At 42.7% G+C, this 10,749-nt stretch overlaps 2 protein-coding genes across 2 annotated transcripts in view; both read right to left on the reverse strand.

Annotated features, from left to right (window-relative positions):
• The window catches only part of LOC146964743 (protein mono-ADP-ribosyltransferase PARP14-like), a 36,732-nt gene that overhangs the window by 17,049 nt on the left and 8,934 nt on the right, over nucleotides 1–10,749 (reverse strand). The gene's annotated exons all lie outside the window — the stretch shown is intronic.
• LOC146964745 (protein mono-ADP-ribosyltransferase PARP15-like) overlaps nucleotides 4,213–10,749 on the reverse strand; it is an 8,068-nt gene continuing 1,531 nt past the window's right edge. The window contains exon 5 of the mRNA XM_085764865.1: nucleotides 4,213–4,404. Coding sequence (XP_085620991.1) covers nucleotides 4,289–4,404 — 116 coding nt within the window. The 3' untranslated portion in view covers nucleotides 4,213–4,288. The remainder of the gene's footprint in view (nucleotides 4,405–10,749) is intronic.

Raw genomic sequence — 10,749 nt, forward strand, 5'->3', positions numbered from 1 at the left:
TTGAATATTAATAAATCAAGATTACTGTAATTATTCACTGGCCTCTATTAGATCTACTTGATTTCACTCTATTTGTGACGTTATTGAAATGGGCAGATGAAGCCTGATCATGTTAGATAATATGAACCTTGGCATGACAGACCGCAGCACTCTGGTTGACTTGAATGGGAACAAACTGCTCCGGTGTGCACAATGGATATGGAGCGGAGCTGTATGTGGAAATTGGGTTAAGTGGCATGCAAATGACACCAAATAAAGGCCCCAGATAGTTTTCTCGTTTTTTCATGATTTTATGATTTTTCACTCAGTAGTCCTGAACTTGGGTCAGACTTTTAGCAGTGTGAGGAAGAGGCCACAAGAAAACAACAAATGAAGACACTATACAGACTCACTAAGACATTAAGCAATGAAAGGCCTTTGCACAGTTCAGCAGTCCTGGACAAGAAAGGTATTCTCATCAGTGGACAAGAGGAAGTACAGGCAAGGCACTTCAAAGAAGTACTTAACAGAGAAAAACTGGATTACCCAATAACTGAAGACGAAGAATGTGAATTCACTGACATGATTGAAGAGATCGCCACACACAAGTCAACACTAAGAGAAGTAAAAGAAGTAATAAAAGGATTACAGAATGAAAAAGTACTAGGAATAAAAAAAGGAAGATACCCAGCTGTTGGAGAAAATATGGAGACATGAAAAGATTCCAAAGAACTGGGAGAGAGGGCTTGGCTGAAGTTAAAGAGCAACTAAACCCCTCAGTTTTGGATGACGTGCTCTAAGCTTGAAATTCAAAAAATGCCTTGATTATGGGCGGGACTCAGGAGCACTCTCCGATCCCCCCTCCCCCCTGCGCCCCATTCACACCCGCGAAATCACACAAAAGAGAAAAAAAAGTAATAAACACACATCGACACTTCTGCTAGGGCTAACGCAACTCAACAGCACTAGTAGCGCGGACACTACTAGGAGAGGACGCCAGAGCCGTGACACAGCATCTACAGCTGATCCGCCCGCTCGTTAGCTCGTTAACGGCTCGTTAGCGCCGGCCGCACTAACGATTCCCGTTCAGGCAGCTGTTAGCAGCTGTTAGCAGCCGTTAGCCGCAGCAGAGCAGCTAGAGTGCCTAGCAACCGTTAGCGGCAGGCAGCAGCCGGTGCTGATTGGTCGGGGAGCTAGTGGCCGGTGACGAAAGCTGCCTCCAAAACGTCATCTGCCTCCATCTCAGCCAATTGATAGCTTTCATGTGACGTCACGGCCCGTATGGAACGCCCCCCTGGCGGTCAAAACAATCCACTTCCCCGCTGTCTGCGGCTTAGGACAAGGCAGAAAAACACACACTGCTCCCTGCTGCTTCAAAAATACTGGTGTTATGGCCCAACTGGTGTCTGATTTAACTGGTTACCGTACCGAACAACAGCTGTGCTGCACTTCCGTCCGCAGATTTGTCACAAATTCACAAATCAAGCCGCAGTTCACATGTTACTGCAGCGAATATGCTTCTGTGAGTGAACCTGTTCAGGCAATCTACAGTCAGTCAGCGCCACACTACTCTCACTCTGCACAACACTGCACAGTATGACAAAGCCTGTCATGTTAAAGTTACGAACTAATGGAAAACACTCTGAAAATACAATAACAACATCGTCCTCGCCGCGCCGCGGTCGGTCCCGACCCCCGTTACCGTGTCGCTGCCGCCGCGGGCGGTGCTGTTGCCGTGTCCGGTGGCGGGCGGTCCCGCCGGGTTACCATCGCCGCCGCCGCCGGTCCCGCTGCTATCGGACCGCCGTCATCGTTGCCGTCGGTAGCGGTGCGTAGCAAAGCTCCGGGGGGTAAAGGGGGGGCAGCTGGTCACCGTGCAGCCCAGCTAAGGGCTCTGGTTTGTGGGTGAGAGGAGCAGGGAGCCTGGGCTCAGTGAGCTGGAACTCAGACTGTGGAGCTCAGCGGAGCTGCGGTACCAGGACGGTGTTCCCACACAGGAAAGTTACAGGTACATTTCTACCACTTCAACGAGTTCAGAAACATTATTTTAAGATCAAAAAACTACAAAATGGGGCTTTTAATCAGACACCAGTTGAGCCATAACACCGGAAATATTGGTTGCAAGCGGTGGAGGATGATGGATTCTCCACCAGGTAAATGTAAACATCGCCCAACTCGAGCTTCGGCAGGGAACTGGTCATTTTAAACAGCTGGTATACAGCAGCTGGTGTTGAATATGGGTCACAAGTGCCCAAAACTTCAAAGCTGTTTTTATATCTTTCTTTCTCGGCTGCTGGCAGATGATTTAAGTCATTACTCGGTTGTTTGTCCATAGAAAGTCCATTGCGGGGCCACTTTGGAATGTTGCTTTTGACCGCCAGGTCCCTGGGAAGTGACGTCACTGAAAGCTATCAATAGAAAAATTCGATTGTAATAGCCGTGTTTCAACCCATAGAGGGCAGTCACTCTACATTTTTACTACAAAATACACCAAGTTGAAATATTTTGACTAAAATGTCAAAAGTTGGACCAGAATCAACTGACAACACTACCTTATACCCAAATATATTTGTTTTCAGCAGAAAAAAGTGGTTTAGAGGTTTAGTTCCTCTTTAAAAACTTATCCACCTTACCTTACCCACCCCTTCTCCATAACTTAACCAGAATTACTGTAATTAATCTTCCCGCTTCCTTTAAATGCTCTTCCATTAATTAAAGCAGAAGTAAGCGATCCGGTCGTTTTGGCTAATGCTGCGTTCCAGGCAGGCTTTTGAAACCGTAAATTACAGCTTCAAGTCACAACTTACGACTTTGTAGCGTTCCAGGCAACCCACTCGTGTTTTTCCGACCTGTTTTACCAGTGAAAGTCACTATAACGGCCACTCGTAACTTCCGACCTGTAAACTCGTACCAGATCGAACTGGTACGACTTCACAGGTCGGAAAAACACGAGTTACGGGTTGCCCTGAACGCACCATAACAGTCCTCGTCCCTACGTCACCACATTCAGGCGCATCGCTTGGCTGCACACACAGCCCTGCATGCCGTTCTCTCTCCTCATTGGATAAAACTTGTAGGATACGAGAAAAGTTTTCTCCTCGGCTCAGAGCAGAGCAGAGTGACTGACAGACCCGTGTTTCGGTCCAAACACTCTGTGTAAGTGATTGCTGTCGGAAGATATAACTATTTAAGACTTATATTAACACAAAAATATTTCTTACTTCTGCTTTAATAATAATGTATTAATATTATTTTGTTATGAAATGTAAGTTTTGGCAAAAATACTAATAGTATATACTAATATTTTGTGGTAACTGGTTATTTTTTGTACAGTTTGGAAGTCCACCAGGTCTAAGAAGTTGTACATAGGCCTATTTCTATAATTTTTTGTAGTATCACTTACAGATCAGGCAGACACAATGGAGGAGTCATGGATCAGGCAAGCTCAGAGGTTGTTTTATTTATGTTATATAAAAGCAGGGTCAAAGCCAGGTAATCAAAATCTCACAGGCGAAGGTACAGAGTTCTGTTAGGCAAAACTCAGGGAACAAGAGACAGATTACAGTCACAGTCACACATACTGTAAAGTAGATACATGAGTATAAGTATATTGAAGAACAAACACGTTAACCAACTGAGAATAAGCAGAGAATTATATAAGTTTAGCAGGGCATCATTTGATCTTAGGGAAGAGGTCTTCAACAGGGGGTCCGTGACCCCTGGGGCGTCTGCAGAGGACCTGCATGGGGGGGTCGCAAAATTTTTGGTTGAATAGACAATTTTTTTATATTTGTGCGTATCCACATTTATGTTACAAATAAAAAACCCAATTTGAATAGCTTGTCTACATGATTATCATGCAGTTGACAGACAATGTTGATACTGGCATTGGTGTCAGTGAACAAGGTCTGTTTATAAATGGCAGTGGCACGGCCCCTACTACTGCACCTGTATATGTTTAATATATCAACCTGTGTATTATTTGAATGGCTTTATACATGGCACTAGGCCCAGTTTAATGTAAAACACAATTTTACACAATATATATAGTAGGGGGTGCCTGCTCCATCTCTCCATCAGTTTGGGGGTCCCTGGCCTGAAAAACGTTGAAGACCCCTGTCTTAGGGCATAGTTGTGTTGTGTCACTTGAAGGTAATCAAGTATTCAGGACAAGCCTGGATGTCATGGAAGACAATGAACATCTTGGGGGTGGACATATTGTCCACAACACTATCATACTTATCAATGGAGTTGGAGCCCTTGGCTGGTGGTACCTTCATGCCTTGTTGCCCAAGAGTGAAATCTCCTGTTATATATATATCCGATACATGCACTTCTCACCATTTTGATTTGGTTTGGAGTAGGTGTCGTGGGCAGAGGAACTGACATTGACAGCAAAGTATGTGCCAATGCCATAACAAGTAGCTGAAAATGAAGATGACAGCAAAAAGTAACTCAATTTATATGTGAGACACAAACTGAAATTCCCTCAGTAAACACACATTTGAATTGAATAACTGTTGTGTTGTGAACATGTACTGAAATTCAACTGGATAAAGATTGTTTGCTGATTGATACTGCTCTGAAGAAACACTTAATGAATGACTTAGGTTTAACCAAACAGATTTTTATTTCTTGTGCTAAATTTGGGTGTAAAAGCTAACAATCAACATTTCAATGAATGGCATATGTACGGTGTACATTTTAGGACATCCTCAGGATCAGACTTCAGTGTCAGACCTCAGATGAAAAGGTATATGGTCTGAGGAAAACCTCTGTCATACTCGCACCAAACTTCATCAGGTCTTCATCACTAAGCCTTCAGAGTTAGACTGAACGGCCTCACACGTTACGCTGTCAATTATAAGCTCTCAGAATCAGCCTCAACGGCATCGCACGTTACGCTGTCATTTATAAGCTCTCAGAATCATCATGAACGGCCTCACACGTTACGCCGTCATTTATAAGCTCTCAGAATCATCATGAACGGCCTCACACGTTACGCCGTCATTTATAAGCTCTCAGAATCATCATGAACGGCCTCACACGTTACGCCGTCATCTATAAGCTCTCAGAATCATCATGAACGGCCTCACACGTTACGCCGTCATCTATAAGCTCTCAGAATCTATAAGCTCTCAGAATCATCATGAACGGCCTCACACGTTACGCCGTCATTTATAAGCTCTCAGAATCATCATGAACGGCCTCACACGTTACGCCGTCATCTATAAGCTCTCAGAATCATCATGAACGGCCTCACACGTTACGCCGTCATTTATAAGCTCTCAGAATCATCATGAACGGCCTCACACGTTACGCCGTCATCTATAAGCTCTCAGAATCATCATGAACGGCCTCACACGTTACGCCGTCATTTATAAGCTCTCAGAATCATCATGAACGGCCTCACACGTTACGCCGTCATCTATAAGCTCTCAGAATCATCATGAACGGCCTCACACGTTACGCCGTCATTTATAAGCTCTCAGAATCATCATGAACGGCCTCACACGTTACGCCGTCATCTATAAGCTCTCAGAATCATCATGAACGGCCTCACACGTTACGCCGTCATCTATAAGCTCTCAGAATCATCATGAACGGCCTCACACGTTACGACGTCATCTATAAGCTCTCAGAATCATCATGAACGGCATCACACGTTACGCCGTCATCTATAAGCTCTCAGAATCATCATGAACGGCATCATGAAAAAATATGTCACAGTGTGTATCAGGACAACAGCTGATTCGCCAGCAACGACGCTGAAGTTCGCTTCCAACACACACACACACACACACACACACACACACACACACACACACACACAGGAATGAGTTTTGAAGCGGGCCGATTGATAAAACTGTAAGGCACACACAATGCCATAGCCTACAGTACACTATTTTCAACATACATGTAATGTTGTGTGTCGTTTTTTTAATGATTATTATTATAACTCTCAGTTAATGTTGGCTACTAACTAATTTCCACTAATTTATCCATAAATGGACGAAGTGTTTCACCAGCGAGGATTACGCGCGACTATTACGCACAGTTTAATAGAAATTTGCAGCAGTGACAGAACATGCAACTTAAAAGAGGCCGCATCAAATATATATAGCTATACTATATCGACATCCCTCTATCTAGACATGCCGGTAATCCCACACTTTTTGGTACCGCCATTCCGACACATCATATTTCTTTTCTTTCTTCTTCTTCTTCTTTTTTTTTTTTTTTTTTTTTACAGCTGCAATACCCAGGCGCGTCTCTCTCTCTTTTTTTCTTTTCAGCATGCCTATCACCAGGGAATTATGTTCTTAATCCCAACAAACTGTCACACACAAAACTGACATGATAAACAAACAGAACTACTGTAGTACTGTCAAGTTAACCTGTCACCTTCAGCACACACGTGCAGGAACCCCCTGGGGCCTGGTGGCGAAAGTTGAGAAATTGTTGCAATGACAATAAAATGATAGATTATTTGTGATTGCTGCATAAAGGTTTCATTCAATATTAAATCCTAGCCGCTGCACCAAAATCGGCCAGTAGATGGCGGTACTGTAATTTGGCTTGTATTTAACTCAACTAACTAATTTAACTCATGAAATCCCTTTTTTTTAATGACATTAACTTTTTCCTCTGAAACGTATGACTTAAACTGAACAAACAAAGAAGTCATTGAAGCCATTTGTAATGTCCTAAGTGTTATAGGCTACAGTTTTTCCTCAATCGCTTTGGTGCTATTCTCAGATCAGAATGAAAGTTCTCATAACTATTAGTTCAACCTCCACAACATGTAGCCTAGTCATTTGTTCACATCATAGTAGCAGTTCCTCCTTCCTCTGAACAAATAGCAAATGCTTTTGGACAAGTTTCTTTCATTAAATTCTTATAACATTATCATTTGTTAATGTCATGTCAGTGTGGCACCCTGAACATTTTTAATAGATTGCAGGAATGACAGACCTGGTTTACCACCTTACGTCAGTAGATGGCGCATGGTAACCGCGGGTGGTTGCTGTGGGCCCCCGTTGTCGTAGCAACCAGTAGGATATGAGGGAAGTCTAGCGCTACTTTGGCAACTTAATGTTACAAGCCACAATTAAGTGCCTGTTGTTGTTTTTTTTTCAGATGAGTCTAACGTTAGTCCACACAAGCACCCATGTCTAGATGTTTTCTCTGTTTTCTGTATTTTCTCTTCAATCGCGGTGGTGTTCGTTGTGTTTACTATGTGTTAGAAATGTTATAGTTAGTGAGAGTTCGGTGGCTGCATTTGGCGGCCGTTGTTGTATGTTGTTGGTATGTCGTCAATATCTCGACGTTGTAAATGTATCGTCTTTACGTGCTGACATAGTCGCTGTTGTTTGTGTTGTTTACATGGTTGTTTCGTGACGGTTGGATCGTGTTGGTTGTGTCGTATTGTACTAAACGTTACATGGTCGCTCTTGTTGCTGCTGCCGGGCTGCCCCCGTTGTCGTAGCAACCAGTAGGATATGAGGGAAGTCCAGCGCTACTTTGGCAACAAATGTTACAAGTCACAATTAAGTGTCTGTTGTTTTGTTTTTCAGATTGCTGTGTTAATAAACACGGAGTGGAGTAGTGTGTAACATCAGTCAAAATGAACTATACTTTTGAACGCTGAATAGTCTTTCCCTAAAAAACTAGGCTAATAGTCCTCATTTCATTGCTTGAGTCATTACATAGAAAATTGTTGAACTAGTTTTAAAAATCTGTCAAACTCATTGTAAATGTTGGGAGAAACACTGCAAATTAAATTACTATTCATCTGCAATAAGGAAGAACAGGTAGCTATAGCATTGGACGGTAATTCAGCACTAAACAATCTGCACTGCTCATTGTGTCCTGTAAGCCACAGTGGGACAATCATATTTTAGATTTACATTTAGACTTACAGCTTCACAAGAGAACAGATTTACTGTAGCCTACTGTAGCTAGTATTACAGCAAACACAGTAAAGATTTCCCTAAAAGATGAAAATCCTACTCTTTGCACAATGCTGTGAACAAATAAGAATTGCAAAGAGCATATAGTAAAAATTTGAAACATTCAGTAGCTCCACTACATCCAGTAATGTGTAACTGTAGGCCTACTTCACATGGCTGTATAGTGTATGGTGCTGTCTTGAGTATTTTCAGGTAGTATCTTTTTTTGGATTGAAAAACACATAGAGAATAAAGTGTCATAATGAAAACATGACAAAGCCATTTGACTGTCTTCTTCAAAAACGATGATGTCAGGACTTCTCATTTTGACGACACTGACAGTTTCACTGACATAATTACTTGCTTTTGAGGGATGGACTATCCATTTTGAGCAAGTGTACCAAGTGATGCGCTTTTGCAGGTTGTCCACTTAGGTTTTGCAGTTGGTAATAATTGTTTTGAGAAATGCACTAACTGTTGTGCAAATGTTAAGAGTGATGTGAAAAAAGCACCAAAGCGATTGAGAAAAAATGTAAAAGTTCTCTCACCATCAGATAACTGCGATGGGATGAAATTAATTCACTCATGAATCGTGTCCTACTTGGGATAATATAGAGTTTGTCTATTATGGAGAAATAAACCGAGACAGGATGTAGCCTATGAAAAACCCTGTCATTTTGTCAAGAAACTGTCATTTCCATCCTGCGGTTTGCATGCTCTCATGATGAGAAGTGTCAAATTGGACACAAATACGGCGGCGGTCACTTCCATACACATGTATGGGTCACTCATGGATGTATTAGGGGTCACTTCGACGTGACGTCACTGCAATCCATGAATATAAAGGATGCAGTTTCAAATAAAGAATTTATATTTTGAAATAACTGTTGTTCCAGTTTAATTTTTTATTCAAACAAATAGGATTACAGTAGTGATAATTGTTACTGTAAATTTGTTTATTACAGTAACATGCCTACTACATAATTACGTTACTGTAGAGTAGCATTGACAGATGGATGGATGGATAGATAGATAGATAGATAGATAGATAGATAGATTAGGTTTTTTTTCCCGTTGTCGATTGCAAAAAATGACGAGCATTATAAAGAGGAAGCTACAATCACTGGAAGAAAACGTGTGAGTTTTTATAGCAGTTGAGCATCGACCTCATCTTCTGTCCCAGTGTGTGTGGAGCTCTGTACAACCTGCACCCACCTCCATCTACTCTAGAGTCTGGTTAAAAATAATTAAATAAATCCCCGTGTCCCCGCTGATTTCAGCCAAGGTGAGCAGCTTGTTTGGAGAGAGTAGGAGCGAATTAAAAAAAAAAAACGCTATCACAGCCCGAAGCAACATTGTTAATGCACATAAGAGGCTGCTTTTAATTTCTGACAGCTGGACATTGCGCTACTTTTAATTATGAAGCTTTCCATCCATCCATCCATTGTCCGCCGCTTATCCGAGTCCGGGTCGCGGGGGCAGCAGTCGGAGTAGGGATCCCCAGACTTCCCTCTCCCCGGACACTTCCTCCAGCTCTTCCGGGGGGACCCCAAGGCGTTCCCAGGCCAGCCGAGTGACGTAGTCACTCCAGCGTGTCCTGGGTCTTCCTCGGGGCCTCCTCCCGGTGGGACATGCCCGGAACACCTCACGAGGGAGGCGTATGAAGCTTTATCCATTTAAACAAAATAAACTAGAGGAACAACTTTCATGTTTAAATTGTGTTTTATAGCCTACTTTTATATATTTTACTGATCGCAATTCAGGCTGGGTGTCCGTATGAAAATATGCTACAGTGTTTCTCTTTTCTTTTCTCTTTTTTGGAGGGGGCGGGGGGTAGTTTAGGTGACAAAGACATTTTTAACTGTGAAAATAGAGATGTATTCAATATTTGCATTTGGGCAATACTGCTGTAGGCGAAACAAGTTTATTCATGGCCACATTTAAGTTACAGTAGTTGAGGGAGGGTTTTATTTCTAAATCCCTCCGTTTATTTCTTTTACACATTAGCGAGCAGGTTCACAGCGTGAACAGCGTGTCCCGACCCGACCAGGCTCTGGACAAGAAGCAGAGACCCAGGTCCGATAGTGCAAGGCTCTCTCTGAAGCAGAGGATGAGGCCAGCTTCCCGTCAGTCTTCACAGACAGTCTAGAGTTGAACGAGTTTCTGATCATATAGTTGTCAGTTTGCTCCAGGTGACAGTCGACCCTCACAACAAACCCCCCCCCCCTCCCTCTCTCAGTAAATAGTTCCGACGTCCATGCTGCAGCTTATATCCAAGTAATATAATAGCCTATATATAAATGAGCTCCTGACGCTCGGCTCAACAGTTGGTAAACAGCAGCGGATCAGCGCGATCTCTCCCTCCGTACTGGTTCTGCCAGCTCCACTTGGATTTCAAAGTAAAAGTCACGCTGTAAATGAGTTAAATTGTGAAACAGCGGCGCTTTTATAGCCGATTTTAGGATTAAACTCTGAATATATGAGCTAAACATCTGTTACCATAAGTTTCCATGGCGATCTAGCTGGGTTGAAAGAGAGAGTACAGGAAAGCCTGGCTTTAGACTCAATAAAAAATATATAATTATAAAATATAACCCACTAAACTCACTTCGAAGTACACCCCTCAAGTGTTGTCCATGTTGATTTGATTGTCTGTATTGTAATTGTCCCGCAATATACTGCAAATTCAGTCGATTGTTTACATCAGTTTTTACTTCCGCATTTGACCGGAAGTCGTAACACAATCGCGGCCAAACCGGAAGTGGCAAAGTGGGCGGGGCTACATAAGGTGAATAGACCGTTTCAACGTCTCTTCCGG

This window comes from Trachurus japonicus, chromosome 21, assembly GCF_045865225.1.
Source record: "Trachurus japonicus isolate A0001 chromosome 21, Traja_1.0".
Classification (NCBI taxonomy): Eukaryota; Metazoa; Chordata; class Actinopteri; order Carangiformes; family Carangidae; genus Trachurus; species Trachurus japonicus.